The following is a 23,408-nucleotide window of genomic DNA, read 5'->3' on the forward strand; positions in this document are numbered from 1 at the left end:
CGCGTCGCATAGATGGCTATCAAGATGTAACATTGCATTTCAAGTTTTAGTAATAAATACAGTACCAGTACACAGCCCAGTTGCCGATGTAAGCGCGGTCGAGTTTCAACAGACAGCAAAGCCCCTCGGCTCCCAACAGTCGGGTGTCATCTGAAGTTCGGATGATGGGACAAAGTGGCCCCTGTGGATATCCATCATGCTAGTATAGCTCGGAGAATAATAGACAACGGTCTGTGGTTGGATGGACGAAAAACGTAGCCTTATCACTGCCCACTGCTCCGGAGGACGTCTCTCTCACGTCGTTGGTCAAGCAAGACCGACCAGAAAGTCTAGTGCCACGGCGTGGTGAGTTAGTCCTGGCTGAGCATCTCATCCTCCGCTGAGGCTGACGTGACTGCTCGTTCACAGCTGACCATTAAGGTTCGGTCGTTGTCAGTGGCAGATGAGAAGGTTCTTCGTTTTTCCCAGCATCCACCACACCTCGTCAGAACCTCCCCCGTGGGCCTTCTTCTCTTGTCTCGCGGTTCCGACCGAAAATCCTAGTGGCAATTTGCAATATTCGGGCGCTCGTAAGGTGTACTCGGGGCGATCTGGAGGGAAAAAAAGAGAGAAAAGCCACTTTATCAAGCGGTAGTTACAGTCGCATCGTGCCGAGCATCCATGCAAATCACCAGATCATACCCTGCGCGGAGTTAACTCGTATTTCCCAAGTGGGCTATAGTGGCTATTTTCGGACATGGTGTCCATGCTCTCTTCTGGTTAACTCGGAGACTTCGGCATCCCGAATTGAAAAGCTCATGTGTCTACGGGAACGCCGGTCTCACCATGGAGAAAACTTTTCTTCTTCGTACCCGGGAGATTGGTTGGCAAAGGTGCGACAAACAGCAAAATTGTATTGATATCTTCAGCTACTGCCATTGTCTATTGTTCATTTGCATACGAGAAAGGAAAAAGCAATAAAGGAACCTGAAAGCTGATGGTTGCAGGCCGATGGATTATTGCACGGCTACCACATTCCCATTCTATGGTGGTGGTCGGTCATCGGGGCAACAGAAACCGGGTTTGACCAATCCAACAAGGGTGGTGCCTGGTTTATGGCCGCCGAAGAAAAAAAAAGAACCGGGGATTTTCTTCCAGAAAGCTTGGAAAACACCTGAAGGAGCTCCAAGCTTGGGTGGAACCACGACACCCTTCTTTTTTTTTTATCCTGAAGATCAGCGCAGGGGGAATGGGTTCGGTGGGTGTTGCGCTTCGCTCGCTCTGTTCCGACGCAACACCTGTTCTACAGCTGGAATGCATTAGGCACATTCCAAGGCACGGCCAGGAGCATTGTGGGTGTGACTTCACCCTCTCCCGGAGAGGCTGTTCTTGGCCCTCGCAGCGTTGCAGCTGCACCCTGCGACCATTTCCCTATTAATCCAACTCCGATAAGCATATTTCCGTCCGATTCATGCTGTCACCTTGAAGGGCGGAGGCGCCCAGTTTTGTTTCACCAGAAACGCTGCCTGCCCAGCTGTGCAACTGACCTGAACTCCCCCGCACCGTGATCAAGATGCTAGTATACGTACCCAAGATCTACAGATCATCGACAGTGATTGAATCATAAGGCAGTGCTTCTGGGACCCCTATTCCCCTTTCATGCTCATTTCATGCTACGTAGCAGGCTGGAGCTGCCATCAGCTCGGTACCTAATCAACTGTCCCGACCGGATGAGTCGAAGCAAAGTTAAGGGCTAATGAATACGCGGTCGCGAGGTTGTTCGCTCGCTCGCTCTTATCAATTGTTCAACGGTATGTAGGCTGGTAGGCTGGTAGGCCGCTAGGGTAGTCCTCCTCGGCAAAAGTTCCATTCACCGCTCAGTTCGTCCCATTTCCAGCCCTGGGGTAACCTGGGATGGGATGAAGAATTAGGCTTTTCCCAATGGTCGAAACCGTATGTACATACATGGAAGCCGGGCTGAGGGGTTCCTTGGCTAGCAGGTGCTGAAGCCTGAGTGGGTGGTGCGGCGTGCCTGCGTGCCTTTACGAGCAGGGGGGCTTGCGAGGCTAGCGAGTCTATTGCGTTATCCGCCCACTTGGCCCTACACCACCCAACACTGAACAATCTCGGCCGAAGTTACTGAGACAGGCGCTCCACTTGACTTGACATGACTATGACCATGACAGGACGAAAAGAAAAGCCCAGCAGGGCCAGAGGGCCTGAGGACAGGCACGCACCAAGCCGGTACTCGGACTCGGTACAGTACATTGTTGTGTACAAGGTGGCCCCGAGGGCACATAACTCCGGCACCTCGAAGAAACTGGAGTATGACGCATGCGTTCATGACCGGATCGAGACTGGGGGGGCTCGGCCATCGCTCGTATACCCACCATCCCAGGCAGTACCCAGAATGAGAAAGCGAGCGAGCAGGGGCGCATTAAGCTTCCGTGCCCACACCAGATACGCAAGTGCTAACGAAAGACAGCTGCAAGGCACCGTTTCCTCGTACATTCTCACATGTACCGACTGTCTAAGATCTTCAGGCACCAAAGTGGGTTGCACTCGAATATATATGCAGATGACCTGCCGCTTCTTCTGCACCCCGGATAGGTTTTATTTCCATCAACCCAACCGATATAATCTGGCATCCGGTCTTATATAACCCTAGTCCAGCCATACACTTTCTCCCCCTATATATCGGGACTCTCACACACACAACCCCCAACCCTCTTCACCAAGTCGGCTTATTACACCCAACTCTCTCAAGATGCCTCTCATCGGCAAACGTAGCCTGTCCTTCAAGAAGTCAAAGGGCAACATGCAGAACAACCACCAAGTCGAGCAACACAACTTCCACACTAGATCTATGAGCACATCGAGCACCGTCTCACACGCCTCGTCGACGGGATCCAATGTGAAGGCCGACTCTTATAACCCGCTTTCATTACACCCACCTCTGAGCTTCAACACATCTCCCGTCTTGCCTGAGTTCGACGACGAGAGCAAAGCTCACATTGAAGGCTCAGGTCACAGCACACATCTGAGCCCTGAGGACTTCCCCACACCCACAGGGGAGTTCTACTACAACCAGGACTGCCGGAGGAAAACATACGTCTACGATCAAGCCGTGCAGTGGCCATTGAAGGACTGGCAGGCTGTCCCTCCAGGACTCGCCCAGATGGATGAGCAGGAGCTTGCTGCCCAGACTACACCTCGCCGGCTCCCCAACGATCAACGCAGACCACCCAAGGACAGCAACATGTCTGAGATGGAGATGTTCGTCAAGCGAGGCGAATGGAAGCGCAAGGGCATCGTCTTTGGGCTCGGATCCGATCACGAAGATGAGCAAGAAGAGCACTTCGAGCTACCAGAACAGGAGCCTCAGTTCGAGTTCTTCTAGGGAACACATTCCTTTGATTTTTTATTTTTTTTTTGTTTTTATATGTTTTAATCTGGCGACGGAGCAATCGGGTGGCTTTTTCCTTCACCCCTCTTACGACACGACCAAGACGACTTTTACACGATACCACGAAGAAACTGTAATTCTATTTTATGTCTTGTTGGACACTGGGGACAAAGGGCGGCTATCAGGCCTACGCATGTTGTATCATTCTTGTAATATCACCTAGGGTTGGTATCGACCGGGCGTACAGGAAAAGATACCTATTTGATTTGATTATATATACATGTAGAGCTACTAGCTGGCTACAAGCAGAGCAATCTCACGATTTCACAATAATTATTTACAATTATCACTCCACGTTCTACCTCTACTCACTCGGTGACTTGCAAGTACCGTTGATGACCAGTGACCGATTTCCACCCTTATCAATGATAGTCATTAACACGGAGTCGCCTTTTGAAACAGACCCTCAATCCATATGCAATCCGCACTCCCGCACTCTTGGGGTGGACGACGATTACGTCAGGATAATCCGGATCGTCGGCGCCCTCTATGTAATGCTCAGTCAACTTGCAACGGGAGTTCTAGAATTTTACGTGACTGGTGTGGCGGCGCAACCCCATCATTCGTTGGAGACGCCACCAGCCCGTGTAGATCGCAATATCAGAACGCACCCCTCCATACCCTTCAAAAATCTCGAAAAGTCATTGATCGACCAGATAGACATCTTCCGCTAGCAGGCTGCAGTCCGACGGCAAGCACTTTCTCACTAACCGAGTCACTATCGGAAAGCCGTTGATGATGCCTAACCTCAACTGACAACCAGCTCCAAGCGCTACATCTTCAATATATTGAATCCGGGGTAAAGAGATGCACGAAAATCTCCATTACTGTGCTGCGAGAGGAGATTAGCCGTCGATACGGAACGCACGCTTACTGCTAGGTGGCAGGTAACAGGAGGAGTCACAATATCGATCGCAATTTTGCACACCAAGACATGCATTTCTCAGCGGGCCTGGGCGAGAGCGGGAGAATCCCAGCACTGTGGTCGAGGCCAGCAGGATCCGAATGATGGGGTTGGTTAACCGATCGCGGACACGGCAAGGCTAAGAGTAGCTAAGACGTATAGTCAGGTCGCTAGCACCTCCCCAGCAGACTTAATGTCATGAGGTCTGCTGATGTGTTTCACCCACGCGCGTGATGGATTGATCAAGAGAGCAAAACTTGTTCATTTCTAAACCGGCTTGGTGTGCGAGGGCCGGGCTCCACGAGGGAAAAAGGAAAGACACGCATTCCACCCGGAGGCCAGCGCAGATACAGTAGACACGCAACGGGTGCATGGCCACATGGCAGTTTCCCTCTAGCGGTTCACAAGCTTAAAGTACTTTACTTTTTTTTTTTTTTTACCCCTGAGTAACCGGGACTTAGGCAGTCGTACACCCGCATAAGGTTCTTGCAGCGTAAGACATACGCGGCAAGGCGATTCCCACCACTTCGTTTTTCTCTCTCTGTCCTTTGCTCACAATTCACGCTGCAACAGGAGGCCACGAGGACGAATGTCTTGTTTCATGCTTGCGTCTTGCTTGATCTCACTTCCTGATGAATGCCGTGGCAGGAATGCACGCACTCATGCAGCCAGCAAGCTCTCTCCCTCTCTCCTCTGCACCACGAGATGTCACTATTCGGATGCTTGCATCATGCAGTGTCCAAACGGGCTGCCCGTGCCCGCCATCTTCACCAAAAAGACTAATATAAAACCCGACTACAAGTGTACGTTACTCAGCAGCTTGCCCTTGTGCAAGGGGAAACGCACTGGCGCCAACGACGTCAAGAGCGGGAAAGGAGATTATTCGTCCAACTAGCTAGTCGGCGCGCCTGTGCCCGACCAACGCCTTTTTCCAGTGTAGCGAATAGATTGCGGCCTAGCATCATCGAGGAAGAGCCTCGCACAGACGGAACCACCCAACCATGATGGATGGATAGAAGAACAGATGGCATATCTTGCCCCGAAAGTACAGACGTGAGGTGAGATAAACCAGATGACACATCCCTCCAAACTTAACAGAGGTACCTATCTATGCACATGATGCACATGCACGACAGGAGAACATCAAACTTCCGCATCCAGTGATCGGAGATCAAACTTACGACAAAATAAAAACGGACTTGCTCGGCACAACCCCGACAGCAACCTGGTAATCTTCAACGTACAGTTCTGACTCGGGCCAAGACCGAGCCACTGAGCTGTCCTGGAATGCTGCTCATCCTGAGATCGAATGGCTGGTGCAAATCAAGCAGGTTTTCCCATACGCGAGATCCTACGTTCAAGCAAGGGAAAATGTAAAAGGGCTGAAAAGGGCCGTCTCATGTAACAGTTGATGCAGTGACGTCCTCGAGACTGACCTAATTGGCCGCAGCTGTATCATGCAAATTGCTTCCGCAGCCGCGTCGCTCAAGGGGTTGGCTCTCATGAAAACTTGCAAAATGTGATCTCGATGACAGTATATATCGGCCCCAGATAGATGTCTTCCTTGAGTGGCAAAAGAAGGCTACAAGGTGTTTCACGAACGGGTTCTTCCCACTCAAAAGCTTGGCCCCCAGCCCTTAGTCTAGGAGGGAGCAACGTTATTGCCCTTGCTGTAGCTCTTTTGCTAGACTACTCTACCCCTGAGACCATCTCGCCAGTCCGGCGCAGCGCCGTCTCGACCACTAGCGTCTACACCGTTTCCGCCGCCTCGGGACACCCAAGCATAGCGTATCACAGCTTCGGAATCACGCCTCACGCCTTGGAATAGACAATTGCCTAGTGTCAAGTGGCAGCCGGCCTGCCAGCGCCACCCGAGCAAACAGTCGAATGGGAACGCGTTCGTTCGTGTCTTTATCGTACGAGTCAGGCAAATACATAGACACAACGTGGTCTATGAGGCGCACATCTGGCAGGAGTCCATTCCAGGATCCGCGACCAGTACAAAACACCATCACGATCGGACGGGCTATCGCAAATCGACCGATCTCGATGTTCACTTCTTGGGTCGACGTACAATCGGTCAAAAGGCGTTTAAGTTGACTCTATTGGCATGCAAACCAACTGCTAGTGAGTGAGGCTGTCGACAGAGGGGCAATCTCGGTACCCGAGCCCCTGGATTTGACAAGTGCATTTGATAGAATGGATGCAGCTATCTCTAGTCTTTCAGACCCAGCGATGAGATATCCGCACTGAGCTCTCTGCCCTGGACCAACTCCGCCATTACCTTTCCAGTTCCAAGGGACATGCTGATCCCCCAAGGGCCGTGGCCAGCCGCTAAGTAGACCCCACCCTCAGCGCCAGGCCGTGTTCGCACACTAACACCCAGATGCTCGTCGGGTATGCGCCCGATTATCGGTAGCCCGTTCTCTGTCACGGGCCGGAAACATAGTCCCTCCCGGGTCACCTCGAAATCGTCTGCGGCTCCCTCTCGGGCCAGTATCTCCCGTGCGGTGCCACGGAGCTTCTCTATCGCTGACTTGGACATGTTCGCCCTGGAGTCTGTAGCGAGCTCGGGCAGAGGCTCCGTGGCCGAGTTCAACCCGGCGAGGTAGATTTGGCCGCCTGTGCGCGAGAATATCTCGGGAGAGTACCCTGGCTGGGTTGTCATGAAAACTGCATGGCAACCATGCGATTCTTCGTGCTCCTTGGTCCATTTGGGCGACTTCACAACCAGCGAATGCCCTGCGAGGCTAGTTATCGAGAGTTTGTAACTCGAGGTCGGAAATAGCGTTTGAAAAACCTTGGGTGACCAGGCACCCGACGTGATGATTACTCTGGTGCACGGTATATCTGTCTCCGTGCTTGATCGAGTGTCTGCAATGCATATGCTGGACACTTCGTTGCGCACGTCGGTCGAGATCGAAATAGCCTTGGCCGGCTGGTGCAGCTGAACGCCGAGGCTGAGGCATTTCTGCAGAAGGTGGTGCGAGAGCTGGAGAGGATCTCTGGTGTAGGGTTTGGCAAGTAAGTTTTAGCTGCCGAGTTTCTTCTGAGAGAATCGAATCGCTGCAGTGTAGAAAACATAACAACACTCACAGCTGAGCCACCGTCCCTTCGTCGCTAATAACCTCGACGGCGTCGCCATCTTCCCTCCTCAGCCACGGCGGCGCGACTCCCTTGGAGGAGTCACCGCTGGCAGCTTCGGCGCGGCTGGCTCCATCGCGGCACCACACATCGACTTTCTCTTTGGAGTTCGTCGGCGGTGACAGACTGATGGAGGTGCTTCTGGCATAGCCCCACTTTCCAGCGCCGGAATCCTTCTCAGCCAGCTTCCGATGCTCCTCAAAGCTCAGCGCGCCCAACTCAGCCGAGGCAGGAGAGAACCAATTCTTAGCAAGAAAGCCGCCTGCGTAGCCAGACGCCGATGCGAAGAGCTCCGGACTAATCTCGACCAAGTGAATGCTAGACGGAGGCTGGTGTTTGGCGAGATAATATGCAGTTGAAGTGCCAATGATCCCAGCACCCAAGATGACGGTGGCCGACATGCTTTCGGGGAGTTTGTGGCAATGTGTAAAGGAGAAGTGTCAAAATATATCACCGAATAATAATCCTCCTGATTCATCCATCTGACTTTACCGTATTCTAGCGAGACCCAATACAGCAAAGAGTTTGGTAAACTTGCCGACCGGCTAATTATTGGTGTTTAGTCTTAAACTGCCTCATTTTATGATTGAAGGAACATGGCATCCAAGAGACAGCGAGGTCTGCTGAGCTCTTTTAGCCTCCGTATTAGGAGACGAGTGCATGTATCATGCAACTGATAACTCACTACCCCGCTGTCGTCATTGGATCCAGGGGGCTCACATAGATCCGATAAGATAAGAAGACACGATCTCTCGCCTGTGTGTTATGTAAGGACTGGTCTGCCGTACCCACTAGAGACACTTCACTTTTCCCAATGACTTGGAGCGATTCATGGATGCTTGCTTAACCGTTTCTTTTTCTACCATAAGACTCAACACTAACAGCATCATAGCTGACCAAGAACCATGTCCAAAGCTTTCATCGTTACAGGCGCCAGTCGAGGACTCGGCTTGGCAATCGCGGAGATTCTGCTAAAGGCATCGCATAAAGTGTTTCTGGTCGCACGGTCGGAAACGGACCTGCAGAAACTGAAGGAAAGCCATCCGCAGGCAGTTGCCTACATGGCTGCCGACTTGAGCGACTTGAGCGTACGGTGATTCCTACTCAGAGCTTCGTCTTTCTCACCATTATCAAACCAACTACTGACATAGTAATCAGGTGGCCCCCAAGATAATTGTAGCGGCACAGAATGCTTTTGGCAAAATCGACGGACTTGTCATCAATCACGGAACCTTGACACCACTCACAAGAATCGCTGATAGCAATATCGAGGAGTGGCGACAGGCATACGATATCAATGTCTTGAGTGCTGTAGCATTGGTGAGTAACACCGAGCGACCCTACTACAACCCAGGCTTACAACATCCCAGGTCAAGGAAGCTATTCCTGAGCTTCGAAAGTCGAAGGGACGCGTGGTGTTCATCTCCTCCGGAGCCGCCACAGGTGCATATGCCGCCTGGGCTGCCTACGGAACAGGGAAAGCCGCGGTCAATCACGTATGTGCGCATCTAGCTGTTGAAGAGCCCGACATTGTGGCAGTCGCTGTGTCGCCGGGCAAAGTCGATACAGCAATGCAGCAGCAGATCAGAGAGCTCGGAGGCTCTGGTATGGAACCTGGCCAGCATGCCAGCTTCATTGACGAACATAAGCAAGGGAAGCTTCTGAAGCCAGAGCAGCCAGGCACCGTCATAGCAAACCTCGTCGACAATGCGCCTAAGGAACTGAGCGGGAAACATTATCGGTACGCGTAATGCGATGCGCCCTTGCGAAATTGAGAGACAAGGCCGACTAACTCTTCACAGATGGAATGCGACCGAGATGTCACCATTTCAGTAGACCACGTACTTGATACTATGTCAAAATGTCAGCATAGATCCCACAGCAGTAGCGTCCAAAAGTTGACAGAAAAGGGGTTTGCTTCAGCCGAAAGATGAAAATATATTTATTCAGCATAGCGAATGCTCAGGTTTAGCATGGAATATAGGTTCGTCATCATAAGCAAGGTGGGTTTGGGGGATCAGTAAAGAAAAAGATGCGTCTGCCTTACCTTACAAGGGGTCGTGACAGCCTAAATGGACACAAATAATGTAGTCATGTTGAACTTCATTATGCTGCTTCGCTTCTGGCTATTAGCACACCGCTCCACACCAAGCGCTTTAAATATCCTCAATAACCAGTAGGCCAAGTCAGGTATTGAATAGAAGTCCGTCATATAATGTCGGTATTTGATAGTACTTGAATATTGGACATCATGTAATGCCAGGTGGTGTTCGCGGGAGGTCGGTACAACGTACAGAGTGTAGGCTCATGTTGGTTATAGGAATCTGTAACCCGGCTTGTTAATATAATGACCAAACAGCAGCGGGACCATAGTAGTGCAGAATGAAGTTGCGAAAAATCAGTCGGTCATTTGGCGTGACATGTCATTCACCATGGGCCATGAGGCGAAGGTAAGACTGGGGCGACAACCTTATCATCATATAGGGCGAGGGAGAAAAGGCAATGGGTAGAGGCAACATACTGTTTAGCGAAAAGTCCCCAAGTGCAGACAGATTGTTAGCAGCTGGGGACGATCGCGACATTGCGCTGCAGAGAACAGAGCATTTCACACAAGAACGTCGCACATATGAGTGCCATCTCGCATATCTGCTAAGAATGATGCAGAGTCGTCCGAGGCAAGATAGCCATGGGAAAGACGGAAGAGGGAGAAAGATGAGGGATCGTTGTGATGGAAGGTTGAGAGATATGTAGGTAGCAGAGAAAGAATCTAGAAAAATTTCTGAATTTGAAGGTCGCGCCAGCAGCGCCAAGCCATTTGAGGAAGCTCGCCCCACCAGAAATCTAAGCTTGCGCCACAGCGGGAGCCCCCCTGCCCCAGCCCAGCTGCCAGCAGTGTCAGCCACATGCACCTTGAGCGAAGCCTACATAAACACTCTCTGATCCACCCACTGCCTGACTGCATACCTTGTGTAGTTGGAGCAGTTGGCACTTGCAGCTCATCTATCGATTGCGATTTGATGCATACAATACAAACAGCCAATATCAAAGACTCGACCTCAGCCCGTTGTTATTACGACGACCACGCAATTCCAGCAACATCTCGCCCCCCGTTTGTTTCAACCAACATCACATTTCTTCACTTGCCCATCACAAGTCTGGTAAATTCATTCTAGCCAGATATTGTTTTTTGAAGTCTTTATCGGGCCCTCCAAGTCGCAATATCATTCACAGCCCAACATGTCGGATCACGAATACGGAGGTGAGTTAGCCCAGTTCATGTCTTGCTGTGTCGAGTCTGCCTGTTTGCTCTGCTGTTTGTTCCGCATTTGGCCAAATTGAATGCCCGATCATTGCAAGTGCACACAAGGGAAGTCCCAATACATGCACCACCGTTTGCTCCTGGTCAGTATTTTTCCCTTGCGGAAACAAAGGAGGTCTCACTTTGGGGTGTGCAGTGCAGTGCAGTGCAGTGCAATGAGGTGGTGTTGGTGTTCGCATACCTCCGTGAGCACATATACATAACCACACCTCCTCAGCATCTTGCGACTGCTCCCATTCAGGGCCAGAAAGCCTGGCCCATAAGGTCCTCTTATTATCACCAACAGTAACCACATCCCATAAGGCTTTCTCTTTCTTTGTCTCTGCTCCTCACCAAGCGCTTCACCATCCATTCAATATGCCCCACATTTCACATCAAGACAGCTATTGGATGAATTTCGACAATGGCATTGGTTAATTCTCTCTCCCCTTCCATTGGCCTTTTTGACTCGTAGGATTTGATACTGACGATTAATCTCCAGGCAACGATGATTTGTCTCTCCCCAAAGGTACGTTGCGCACATTCCAATGATGACTTGGACAAAGCTTGGCCTTGGCTGCTGGCTCCCCTATCGTACCTTTCGTACTGTCATGTCCCAGGTCACGAAACCATGCTGACACTGTCTCTACAGCCACTGTCCAGAAAATTGTGACAGAGATTCTACCCTCCTCGACTGGGCTAAGCTTCTCGAAGGAGGCTAGGGACCTATTGATTGAGTGCTGCGTGGAGTTCATTACCTTGGTTTCCTCCGAGGCCAATGAGATCTCCGAAAAGGAGGCCAAGAAGACCATCGCATGTGACCACATCACCAAGGCTCTCGATACGCTTGGCTTTGGTGACTATGTCCCTGCCGTGCTCGACGCCGCAGCTCAGCACAAGGAAACGCAGAAGGTGATCAAGAATATTGTAAGCGAGCTCTCCTCCACAACTTCATGAAATATATGCTGATCCAATACTTAGCGGACGAATAAGTTTGAGGACAGTGGTATGTCCCTCGAGGAGCTGGAGCGACTACAAGCAGAGCAGTTCGCACAGGCAGCAGCAAGACACAACTGATGCATGCGACCTCTGAGGGATTTCAGGTGTTCGGTATTCATCGTTGATTTGACGGGGGGGCATTGCATGGCGTTTCATTGAGCGTAGGAGCGGGCTGGTATATCAATGGCGTTCTCGAGTCGGTTTAATTGATGAATAATACTATCATCATCACAATCCAAAGCTTGATAATAACAAAACTCTGGGAATCAGTTGTGTGATTGCAGCCTTCTTTGGGGGGCCTTACTCACCCAGCTGAGGTAGATGCATGCATCTCAGAGGCCACGACAGGCGCAGCCGGAGATATCCATTGCCAAATGGTGCTACTACGTGTACTCGACAGCGGCAGAGGGTTTCTCGTCATCGGTGGCCTGCTTCATTTTGTAGTGGTAGCTCGGACATTGAGACTGATACGCATTTTCTTCCACAGACGTGGAAAAAACAATAACTCAAATATCCATTGGTCGTGCAAAGCTCTTTTCAACAAGCAATGGAAGCAAGTAGGCTTGAAAATACCAGGCGTGGGTGTCCCACCTATACACCTAAGCAGCAATGGGATCACGATTGGTGCTCTGACCGATGCGATATGATGCGACGCGATTTTGGCAGAAATATGTACATGGAGTCTGGTCTGGCAGCATCATTGATAGTTGTTACTAAGCCTGTTTGGACAATCATCACTGAGAAGCAGGGAGGCCTGCAAGTATGCGGGAATTTTGCAGGGCAGGTGTGGTGTTTTGGCATTTCATCATTGGTTGGAAGGGAACTGGAAGGGGACACTGGTTGGCCAGGCCTGCGCCGAGCTGTTCACCGATGCTGCAGTGCCTTCGCGGCACTGACACGGCTTCATTGTGGGGAGCTCGAGTTTTAGCTTGGAAGGATGTGACTTCATTGAAGAAAAGTCTGTTTGACCCAGCCCAAAAAGTTAGACCGATTGTATGGGCTGAGCGTTTGCTCAGCAGGGCCGACCCCGACGTCACCTGCGAGCGAAGCAGCCTGCAAGTGAGGGGTTTGTCATGGATAGAATCAATCAGTTGCCCGATCATTCGGAAAGAGCAAGTTGCGTTCTCAAGAGGAAAGGAGTCATCCAACACTTCAACCCAAAATACTGCTCAATACGAAGTAGGAACATGACACATACGTAGAGACACACGGCAAGAGGGAGCGAGCTTTGACTTAGGTAAACTTTTCAGCCCTGACTTCTGGCCGATCATCCCATTGGAAGCCTCAACCCAACCGAATCCGGGAGCTCTTAGTTGGAAAGTAGCCAGACCCTGGTTCTGAACTTACGACATGGTGGTTTTGTTGAAAGTTGAAACTGCCCCGCGATCGCCGATAAGGCCGATAAGCAGCTCTTGCCTGCAGCAAGTGCCCAGCTATTTGCGTCACAGCTCCTGGGCCCCTCAATCAGCCCGAGTTCAGACGGTGGTTGCACTGCAGCTCTAATTCGGAGGGTGGTGTGTCCCTTGGTTGCGGCAAGTACATATGTGTAGCATTTCCCATGAGAAGCTTTTTGGGCGAACTCTCACCTCATGTAAAAGTTAGAAATAATGAATTCTTCGTAGCAGGTGCAGCTTGACTCATTAAAGTATCTTCTGTTGGTCCGAGATTCGCAAAGCAATTGTCTCGCCAATCCGTTTGTTCCGCTGGCGGCAGTCGCGATCAGCACTTGTATGATAAAAACATCCCAGCTTACCCGACTGGACTGGAAGGCACCTTCCCTCTCTACCGGCATAACCGTTTGTAGGTACGACACGATAATCGCCTGATCTTTCAAATTATTCCACTGGTCTTTAGGGAAACCGCAATGGCCTAACTGTTGTTTTGTACAGGGTGCCCCACCTCTCGAACGATCAATCCCACCTATTTACCTCTTCCCTCGCGCGCCAACTGAACCAACTTCCTCTCACCTCCATCCTCCCACTTCCCACTTCCCACCACAACATCCCGCAACACCACATCACCATGGCGAGCGAACCAAAACAGAAGATCGCCGTCATGACCTCGGGGGGTGACTCCCCCGGCATGAACGGTGTTGTTCGAGCTGTTGTACGTATGGCCATCCACATGGGCTGCGATGCATACTGCGTCTACGAGGGCTACGAGGGCCTCGTGCAGGGCGGAAGCTACATCAAGAAGACTGAATGGGACGATGTTCGAGGTTATCTTGGCATCGGAGGTACTTACATCGGCACAGCACGCTGCATGTCCTTCTACGAGCGTCCTGGACGATTGACTGGTGCCAAGAACATGATTCTCAACGGCATCAACGCCCTCATTATCTGCGGCGGTGATGGATCCCTCACTGGTGCAGACAAGTTCCGTGCTGAGTGGCCTTCTCTGGTCGAGGAACTCGTCGCTACCGGCCAACTCACTCAAGAGCAGGTCGACCCCTACAAGAAGCTCAACATCGTCGGCCTAGTAGGTTCCATCGACAACGATCTCTCCGGTACTGACGCCACCATCGGTGCCTACACCGCACTTGCCAACATCTGCGAGGCGGTTGATAAGATCGAATCCACTGCGACCTCACATTCCCGAGCTTTCGTCATCGAAGTCATGGGTCGTCACTGCGGCTGGCTGGCTTTGATGGCTGGTGTAGCTGTCGGCGCCGACTTCATCTTCATACCCGAGAAGCCAAGAGAGGACAACTGGCAGAAAGAGATGTGCGAGGTCGTCAAGAAGCACCGTGACTGGGGCAAGAGAAAGACCATCGTCTTCATCGCTGAGGGTGCCATGGATCGCCACGGTTCCAGGATTTCACCCGATATGGTGAAGGACCTTCTCGCTGACAAGGACGGTCTTGCCCTCGACACACGCATTTCCACCTTGGGTCATATGCAACGAGGTGGTGCGGCATGTGCATACGATCGTATGCTGGCAACCCTTCAGGGTGTGGAAGCCGTCAAGGCTGTCCTGGATGCCGCACAGGCCGTGAAGGAGGGCAAGCCCCAGCCCGAAACCTGTGTCATTACGATCAACGAGAACAAGATCACCCGCCAACCTTTGATGGCTGCGGTAGCTGCAACCAAGCAGGTTGCCAAGGCCATTGAAGCACAAGACTTCGACAAGGCCATGTCCCTGCGAGACACTGAGTTCGCCGAGATGTACAGCTCCTTCATGATGACCACTGCCATGGGCCTGGATACCAGCAAGCACGTTTCTGCAGACAAGAAGATGCGGATCGGCTTCATCAACGTCGGAGCCCCTGCTGGTGGTATGAACGCGGCAGTCCGGGCCGGTGTGGCCTACTGCCGCTCACGTGGACATGAACCTGTTGGAATCTACAACGGCTTCGCCGGTTTCGCCAGACACCACGGTGACAAGCCCGAGGGCGCTGTTCGGGGCTTTGACTGGCTCGAGGTTGATGGTTGGGCCAGCCGGGGTGGCTCAGAGATCGGTACCAACCGTGAGCTGCCGGAGGAGTCGGGCATGGAGCTCATGGCGAAGCTCATCAAGCAATACCGCTTCGATGCTCTCTTCCTGATCGGTGGTTTCGAGGCTTTCCACTCTGTCCAGCAACTGCGCAACGCTCGAGAGACCTACCCCGAACTCTGCATTCCTATGACTCTCCTTCCTGCCACCATTTCCAACAACGTACCAGGCACAGAGTATTCCTTGGGATCTGATACTTGCTTGAACGAGCTTGTCGAGTACTGCGACGTCATCAAGCAGTCCGCCTCAGCAACTCGCCGACGAGTGTTCGTGATCGAGACTCAAGGTGGCCGATCCGGATATGTCGCAACCCTCGCTGGTCTTGGCGTAGGTGCTTCTGCTGTCTACATCCCTGAGGAGGGTGTGACCCTCGACATGCTCGCAGCCGATGTTCGCAACCTCAAGGAGGCGTTCCAGAAGGACAAGGGCCGTTCCAGGGCTGGTCGTTTGATCCTGGTCAACGAGAAGGCCAGTCGTGTGTACGACGCCAGACTCATTGCCGATGTCTTCAGAGAGGAGTCTCATGAACGCTTCGAGTCACGGGATCTCATCCCTGGCCATCTGCAACAGGGTGGCATTCCTTCAGCCATGGATCGATGCAAGGCCGTTCGACTTGCCATTATGTGCATCAAGGAGCTGGAGAAGTTTGGCCCCAAGCCCTTCGAGAACCCCGACAAGATCAAGAACGACCCTTCAAGCTCCTCTGTCATCGGTATCCAGGGTGCGCACGTCACGTTCACTCCCATGGAGGAGTTGGAGACCAAACACACCGACTGGAAGAACCGCCGCCCCAACACGGCTTACTGGACCGACATGAAGGACGTGGTTGATATTCTGGGAGGTCGTCCAAAATACCCCAAGCCAGAGAAGAGCTTGTTCGGTCAGATCGCGAAGGATACCAAGCGTGGACTGGTTTGATTAAGGAGATGGATTCAGGAGATGGATTCAGGAGATGGTTTATGTGATTATTACACTAGCTTATTGCGGTTATGCCACTGGTATGTGGCGGTTACGACACGGGTATCATATCTCCTGTTAGACGAATATTACGATTGCACGAGCGTTTATGCTATTTGTTTGTGACTGTGTTCCACGATATCCCCTTTCCATGCCAATGAACATGGTCACCTTTCAGAAAGGGACATTATCCCCAGTATATTGGAAAAACTTGCCGGTATCCTCCGTCTTTAAGCCCGAAAGCACTTCCAACACACCTCTTGCGCTATCATCGACCTCTACCGCCGCCTCTGGCCCTCCCATTACCGTCTTCACATGTCCCGGGTCCACACAGACAACCACGGCCTTGCCTCTCAACTCGCGTGCTTGATGAACCATCAACATATTGAGCGCGCACTTGGAAATGGAGTAAGGCGTCATGGATGGCCCAATAGTTCGATTTGATAGCAAGGCCAACGAGCCCAGGCCCGACGAAATGTTGGCAATGATAGCGCTGCCTTCGCGCAGGTATGGCAGCAAGGTCTGTGTGACCTTGGCAGGACCGATGACATTCGTCGTCATGTGGGATAAGAGCGAAGCACCGTCGAGATTCAGTCCGGTCTGGCCTTGTGACTGCTGGATTGCGGCGTTGTTAACCAACACATCGATTTTCTTCTCTCCAAGTATTGGTGGGATGGCCAGCGCAAGGGTCGCGATGGAGGATTCAGAGGAGATATCGCACTGAACGATATGGCCGCGTCCCTCGCTTTTGGCCATCACATTCTGGAGATCTGATATGTCGGCGGACGTGTCACGCACCGTGCAGACGACGGTGTTGGACGGGTTGGCCGTGAGCTGTCGGGCATATTCCAGGCCAATGCCACCCCGGGATCCAGTCACAACGTAAACGGGCATTGTTTCTGGACGAGAACAGTCGGTTGCGGTATACTCTACTGTCACTCTAACTCGGCATAAACAAGAAACAAGACTTGGTCGGAGCGAAGAGTAACGAGTAATGAGAAAGAAAGCCAACTTCCCCGCCTCTGAGGATGGGCATGCGGTCCCGATCCCCTTATGTACCTCCCTGGAAGCTTCCACTAAGGGGCGTGCTACCAAGCTGAGAAACTCGAGCTGACTCAAAACCCACGATGGCTGTTAGAGCTAATGTATAAAGCTGAGTACGCGCATTGATGGGACTGATAGGGTCCGCCGTCCGGACCTCCATTGGAAACTCACAGACATCATGAGTCAAGCATCGTCTGACCAGGAAAAGCCACCAAAGTCCCGCGGCGAGAATACGGATACGGCGGGCTTGTTACCCTTGGGAGGTAGTAAATATGGGGATATGACCGGCCTCCATATATTGCTCTTCTTGCATAACCTATCTCGTACGGAGGATACGAGGGATGGTATCGGGACCTTCGGCCACATCTACGCGAAATCGTGGCTTCTTCCCAGTTGCGGCAATTACGCTGCATCCATCCAGACCTCCACCGCTTGATGTCTCCCCAGGATGCTCTTGGGCTCAAGACTCGGATCGGTTTGCTCGCCATTGGGTCGATAGGCCGAGCCTGACATATAATATGAGTGCCTCGGGGAGATGGTTCAGTCGTCCCATTTTTGGCGTAACACGACATTGGATGTGGCTCGGTCACTCCGGGATGCGAGTTGGTCTGGGATGACCGCTCTGATGGGCCGCTGAGAAGGAACCTCGGAGCGACAAAGACCCAGCTCAATAATATTTCCTACAGAAAGATGTAAAGAAGATGACGCCTTTCTGATGTTTTCAGGACCCTCACGCTGATAGGGAACCTATGACAACCCGGAGAAGGGTTGCTACGAAGACATCGCGTCCGCACTGGTTGATCTCTTCGATCATTTCATCTCCGGACCGCCGGTATCTGTTAGCCGGGAATGGACGGGCGGATTGTTGACGTCTTTCGTACTTTAACAGGACAAATGCAAATTACCGCGGGAAGCACCTTGTTGGATTACTTTGGTTATATGTAATTTATTATGCTCCCTCAGGGTTCATATACGACCACGCCGTCATCGACCAAGACCGATGATGCGGCCCCGGTTACATATGGATGATATACCCCGCATGATGTCCGGCGGACTACCATAAAATATTACCGGATCGGCAACATCTTCCGTGGCAGCTTTCAACCCGGATGCGACGCTCGGCATGTGGCGAGCTACATGATAGGCTGCCACCGTCATCCACATCTGCAAATCAGCCACTCGGCAAGGGTGATCTCGGCATATCGTGGGGTAAAGATACCAAGCCATGTTGCGTTGGAGAAAAGATCTCGCTACTGCCAACCGGATATGTCATATATGGCACTTCAGAATCAGCAGAAGAACAGTCAACGGATAAGGTTGCTTCACTCAGTCAATCGCATCTCTGTTAGATTCAAAACATGGCGATCCCAACAATACTCGTAGCTACCTCACGGCTGTTACTCCTGTTACTGGCCACATACTCAGACGGCGCAGCCGCAATTCCGCACACGCAGCCTCGTGCCTTGTCTTCTCCTCGGCAATTAGACGCAGATAGTCACTGGGAAGCCCTGCCCTCCTTGCCCCGGGGACCCAGACAGGAGAACAGCGTCGCCGCGCTGGGGACCGACGTGTACATCCTCGCCGGCATCACAAGCGCTGCCCCCAATGCCACCGCATTCCCCTCGCTCCAGCTCGTGCAGGCCTACTCCACCGAGAGCCGCACCTGGCGCCGCGTGGCGGACGTGCCCACACCGCTGAACCACGCCCACCTCGCGGCCGTCGCCGGCAAGCTGTACGTCCTCGGCAGCCTGACGGGCAACGGGCCGTTTCTGCCCACAGGCATTGGCTACGAGTACAACGCGGCCGTCGACGCCTGGACGAGCCTGTCCGACATGCCGGCGGGATCGGAGCGCGGCGCGGGCGCCGTCGGCGTCTGGAGGGACAGGTTCGTCGTCGTCGCCGGCGGCTTGCTCGACAATAACCCATTCACGGGGATCCAGACCACCACAGCCGCCGTCTCCGTCTTCGACGCGCAGGAGGGGACCTGGCTCCCCGAAGAGGGCTGGCCAGCACTCCCGGACGGCGGCAGGGATCACGCCGGGGGCGCCGTCGTCGGGGACACCATGTACGTTGTGGGCGGGCGGCGCAGCGGGCGAACCAACGTGAAGGGGGACGTGTTCGCGCTGGACCTCTCGGTGGCGGCGCCCGAGGCGAGGAAGTGGGTGCCCAAGGCCGGCATGCCCACGCCAAGGGGCGGGCTCATGGCCGCCGCGGTGAGCGGCAAGATCTACACGTTTGGCGGCGAGGGTGACGAGGCGCAGGGGGCCGGGCCCGGCGGCGTGTACGACGAGGTCGAGGTCTACGATACGGCGATCGACCGTTGGGAGAAGCTGCCCAGCATGGCGGCCCCTCGACACGGCAGCGGCGCCGCGGCGGTGGCGGGAAGGATCTACATCCCGGGAGGCGCCAACCTGACGGGACCAGGGGCCACTAGTGTGTTCGATGCCTTCAGTCCTTAATTGTTCCAGGCATCGTTAGGAAAGGGAGTCGGGAGTCGGTATAGCCCTCAGTTAGTTCTTAAGTGGTGTGGTTGCTTTTGGCCCCCTCTTCCCCCAAACGGTTCTCCATGACCAAGACTTAGTCGCATCCTCTTAAGCAGCAGAGGGGTCATATTCCTAAGGTTTGGGGCTGTAGCAGAAGACCCTTCTTCTAATTGGTCCTCTGTTCCATGTTATACAGCATGCTTGTACTGTGCCTAATTGGGGGTGTTTCGGGGCTTTCTTGACAATTAAGGGCAGTTGAACAAGCTAACGAACGCTGTTGTGACGAAACGGTAGGGAGCGGCCACGCCTAGCTCATGCCACTAGAAAGATACCTGTACCCTCCTGAGGCTCCTGCTCTTAGAACAAATCAAGGATAGGTAGATAAAGATCAGAGATTGTAGCGCGATTGCGTCAAATTTTACGGGGAAACTGAACGTGGTGTGATGTTATGGGGTGAGAAGTAGGAATGCTTGCTGGTTTCATCTCATTACCGTAAGTCGTACAAATGGGTGGCTTGGCTGCACCTAGTCGGGCCCGGGCAAAATGACCAACATGGAAGAGCTATATCGAGAGCAGAGCCTGTAGAATGCTTTGAAGATCGCATCAGCTATTGCCACATGTCGACCGATCTAGACATATATAGAAACTGCGTTGATGTATGCACATCATCTGCGGCGCAAGGCTCCGAATGTATCAACTGTCAATGGCACCATGTGTTCAGACATTACATTTACTCCAGATTCATCGCGAAATTGCAATTACAGAAATCGGCATGGCGGTGGAGACTCCCAAGACTTTTGGGTGGAGCATGGCCAGCATTGCTTACTGTGAGGAAGGATCTTGGGGGCCACAAGATGCTGACATCTCTCCGCTTCTCATCTCCATCTTCTTATGTGTCTGCCTGCCCAAAGGTCTCGAACCGGCCACTCTTGTCGATAGTTTCGCTCACGATAGGGCAGCTATTCCCGGGTCAGTATGGCAGTTTCTCGCAATGCTAGCTGCATCAGGCAAGGATCCCCTGTTTGTGTGTGCAAAGACCCTGATAATGCGCGGAATTACTGCGTTTCTACTTCCAGCTTGCCACGGAGTCTCTCAAGTTGTATGGCTGGTATCTGGTCTGATGTGTTTGCTGTAGCAGGACGCAGCACGCATCACAGGTCCCTACGACGCTCTGTTGTTGACCTGAATTTGTGCTAGGTATCCGTATGATGGCGATCAAAAAGGCACTATTAGATCTCAACAGGGGGAAAAACACAGATCGTCTGTGACACTCCCCATTGGTATAGCAGGCTGGGAGGATTAATCTTAGTTGTCGTTGCTTAAAATAGCTATTAATGCTGTCTTCTTTTTACCGCCCCTGTCTGCCCTGATCCATCAAACAGCCGAGCCAATCACGGACGCCGCCTCCCAACGTCTGCACCGGCTGCGACAGCCTATTTTTGCTGCTAGCAGGGCTGAAAATGCCTGGTCCGTTTGAGAACTTGCACTCTTCGTATATTCATCCAGTGATGGAGCCCGCTATCGCCGCCGGGGGCCCGCTGCGGCACGAGAAGAAGTTGTAGTAGTAGTAGCGCCCGCGGGAAGGATGGGATGGCGTGAGGCATACATATTGCCGAACTGAGCCACTCGAGCTGAATTGATCGACGTTCTTTCGTCGGTTGCGTTCTTTTCTTTTTCCCACTGTCGCTATTCTTGTCTTGTCTTGCTTGCTGTGTTGTTTTTCCAGCTCGCTAGGTCGTGAGTCTTATTACTATATCGACTCGCTCGCTCTTCTCGACTTCTTCGTATACCAAGAGTGCATTGTGACCTAAACAACAGCCCATCCGTTCCCACTGGTACACTAGTTCCTGCTCAAGGAACGCGTTGTCAAGATGGGCGCTCCTATAGCTCGCTCTTGGAGTCGTGCGCTATTGCCGTTGGCTTTACTGGCAAGCCAGGTTTCCGCTGGTGCCATAGCGGCATGGTACACTGATCGTATGGGCGCGACCCTGTTGATGCAAGACGACGAAACTGGCCTTATCCGGTACAGCTTGTGCAACAGTAACAGCACACCGGTCCTGCCCGAGGACAAGTCCATCACTCTGCCACTGTTTGATCCGAAACCCAAGAAAGGATCGGCGTTGGCAGGAGTTGGCTGGTTCGACAACACTCAGACCCAGGTAAGTGCTTCCATCAAATGAGAGGAATCGCGGCATTGCTCGTCATCAATGTGGTCTGACCCTCGTTTAGGCTTCCATCTGGTTCCAGGATGAGAATGACGATATCATCAACTCCAATCTGCACTGCGATATGAACACCGGATATTGGTCACATGGTGGCAGTTATACAGTATCTGGAGGCGCGAAGTCGCCGTCCCCGAATACAACCCTAAGCGCCGTTGTCTTGGGATCAACCACGGGATATCGAGTGTTCTATAGGGACACGTCCAACCACCTCCATTGGATAGGGTACATTCCTGGAGCATCGGGATGGTCAGAGTACGGAACGCTGTCGAATGACGAAATGAAATCGAACGCCATCGCGGCAGGCTTTACCGAAGGCAACAACATCACCGTCATTACGCCGAAGAACAACGAGAACATGGAAGTCGTGAGGCTGAATGACGACAAATCGTGGCACATCAGTGAGTTTCTAACCCCGTCAGCCCACCTAACGCGAGGCAGCATCGGCTTACGCGCCAGCAGGTACCTTCCCTCGCCTCCTGAGCTCGTCCAACGCGACCAACGCGACCAATGCCGCCGACTTCCAGCTCAACAACAAAAACACACCCAACTACACGCTGCCGGCGTGGGACGGACAGCCGAGCACCCTGGGCATGCACATCGACAGCAAGTTCATGCGCTCCGTCTTCTACATCGGCACCGACAGCGAACTCTACCAGGTCTCCGACGCCAAGGACAGCTGGGCCCTGCTCGCGCGACAGGACGCCAAGACCTGGCCCAAGGCCGACAGCCCCAAGGCCCCGCTGGCCGTCGCGAGCAACTACGGCAACAACGAGCTCCGCCTGTACTACGTCAGCGGTGGCCAGGTGGTCGAGGTGAACGGGGACGGACGTAAGTGGCAGGCAGCCAAGGTCCTCCCCAACTACAACAAGAGCATCCAGGTGGGAACCTCCTCGGGCAACTCCTCGTCGAATGCGGCGGACGACGGAGGCGATACGGGCCTTTCGACGGGCGCCAAGGCCGGCGTTGGTATTGGTGTGGCGTTGGGCGCCCTTGCTGTCGGCGGCGCCTTCACCGCGCTGTGGTGCATGCGGAGGCGACAGAAGCGCACGGAGGCGGCGGCGCTCGCGGCCAACCAGCATGGTGGACCTCCCGCGACTGGATACTCCCAGCAGAACGCATACGGATACCCCCAGCAACAACAGTACCAGCAGCTGCAGCAGCCCGGTGTAGGAGGAGTAGCAGGAGCGTGGCCGGTGCAGGACTACGGCGCCCAGCAGCAACATCAGCAGCAGCAACAGAACTGGGGAGGACCGGTGCACAACCAACACCTCGAAAAAGTACAGAAGCCCCCCGGCGAGCTGGACAGCCCCCCAATTTACGAGATGAACAACCAGCAGCAGTACTTCGAGATGGCGGAGAGCCGCCCGAGACATGAGATGATGGGCGAGGGCCATTACCGGGAGGTGTCTTGAAGATC

General features: G+C 53.0%; 8 protein-coding genes across 8 annotated transcripts; 6 read left to right on the forward strand and 2 right to left on the reverse strand.

The window, feature by feature from the left end:
- Positions 1 to 2,746: 2,746 nt before the first annotated feature.
- PG985_012259 (uncharacterized protein) lies at positions 2,747 to 3,379 on the forward strand (the record flags this gene model as incomplete). The annotated part of the gene is made up of 1 exon (XM_066832026.1): positions 2,747 to 3,379. The coding sequence occupies one exon, from the start codon at positions 2,747 to 2,749 to the stop codon at positions 3,377 to 3,379; it is 633 nt and encodes a 210-aa protein (XP_066680076.1).
- Positions 3,380 to 6,564: 3,185 nt separating this feature from the next.
- Positions 6,565 to 7,894, reverse strand: PG985_012260 (uncharacterized protein; the record flags this gene model as incomplete). Its single annotated transcript, XM_066832027.1, has 2 exons — positions 6,565 to 7,354; positions 7,446 to 7,894. 2 exons carry the CDS (start codon positions 7,892 to 7,894, stop codon positions 6,565 to 6,567), a joined length of 1,239 nt encoding a protein of 412 aa, XP_066680077.1.
- A 504-nt stretch (positions 7,895 to 8,398) lies between these two features.
- PG985_012261 (short-chain dehydrogenase) lies at positions 8,399 to 9,329 on the forward strand (the record flags this gene model as incomplete). Its single annotated transcript, XM_066832028.1, has 4 exons — positions 8,399 to 8,581; positions 8,652 to 8,813; positions 8,864 to 9,234; positions 9,296 to 9,329. The coding sequence occupies 4 exons, from the start codon at positions 8,399 to 8,401 to the stop codon at positions 9,327 to 9,329; spliced, it is 750 nt and encodes a 249-aa protein (XP_066680078.1).
- A 1,401-nt stretch (positions 9,330 to 10,730) lies between these two features.
- On the forward strand, positions 10,731 to 11,868 carry PG985_012262 (uncharacterized protein; the record flags this gene model as incomplete). Its single annotated transcript, XM_066832029.1, has 4 exons — positions 10,731 to 10,752; positions 11,294 to 11,320; positions 11,444 to 11,718; positions 11,773 to 11,868. The coding sequence occupies 4 exons, from the start codon at positions 10,731 to 10,733 to the stop codon at positions 11,866 to 11,868; spliced, it is 420 nt and encodes a 139-aa protein (XP_066680079.1).
- A 1,944-nt stretch (positions 11,869 to 13,812) lies between these two features.
- Positions 13,813 to 16,200, forward strand: PG985_012263 (uncharacterized protein; the record flags this gene model as incomplete). Its single annotated transcript, XM_066832030.1, has 1 exon — positions 13,813 to 16,200. One exon carries the CDS (start codon positions 13,813 to 13,815, stop codon positions 16,198 to 16,200), a length of 2,388 nt encoding a protein of 795 aa, XP_066680080.1.
- Positions 16,201 to 16,413: 213 nt separating this feature from the next.
- On the reverse strand, positions 16,414 to 17,133 carry PG985_012264 (NAD(P)-binding protein; the record flags this gene model as incomplete). Its single annotated transcript, XM_066832031.1, has 1 exon — positions 16,414 to 17,133. The coding sequence occupies one exon, from the start codon at positions 17,131 to 17,133 to the stop codon at positions 16,414 to 16,416; it is 720 nt and encodes a 239-aa protein (XP_066680081.1).
- A 1,508-nt stretch (positions 17,134 to 18,641) lies between these two features.
- PG985_012265 (uncharacterized protein) lies at positions 18,642 to 19,742 on the forward strand (the record flags this gene model as incomplete). The annotated part of the gene is made up of 1 exon (XM_066832032.1): positions 18,642 to 19,742. One exon carries the CDS (start codon positions 18,642 to 18,644, stop codon positions 19,740 to 19,742), a length of 1,101 nt encoding a protein of 366 aa, XP_066680082.1.
- Positions 19,743 to 21,637: 1,895 nt separating this feature from the next.
- On the forward strand, positions 21,638 to 23,403 carry PG985_012266 (uncharacterized protein; the record flags this gene model as incomplete). The annotated part of the gene is made up of 3 exons (XM_066832033.1): positions 21,638 to 21,925; positions 21,996 to 22,389; positions 22,451 to 23,403. 3 exons carry the CDS (start codon positions 21,638 to 21,640, stop codon positions 23,401 to 23,403), a joined length of 1,635 nt encoding a protein of 544 aa, XP_066680083.1.
- Between the last annotated feature and the right edge of the window lie 5 nt (positions 23,404 to 23,408).

The sequence above is a fragment of the Apiospora marii genome (assembly GCF_038362585.1).
Source record: "Apiospora marii strain CBS 49790 chromosome Unknown utg000009l_segment0_segment0, whole genome shotgun sequence".
Classification (NCBI taxonomy): Eukaryota; Fungi; Ascomycota; class Sordariomycetes; order Amphisphaeriales; family Apiosporaceae; genus Apiospora; species Apiospora marii.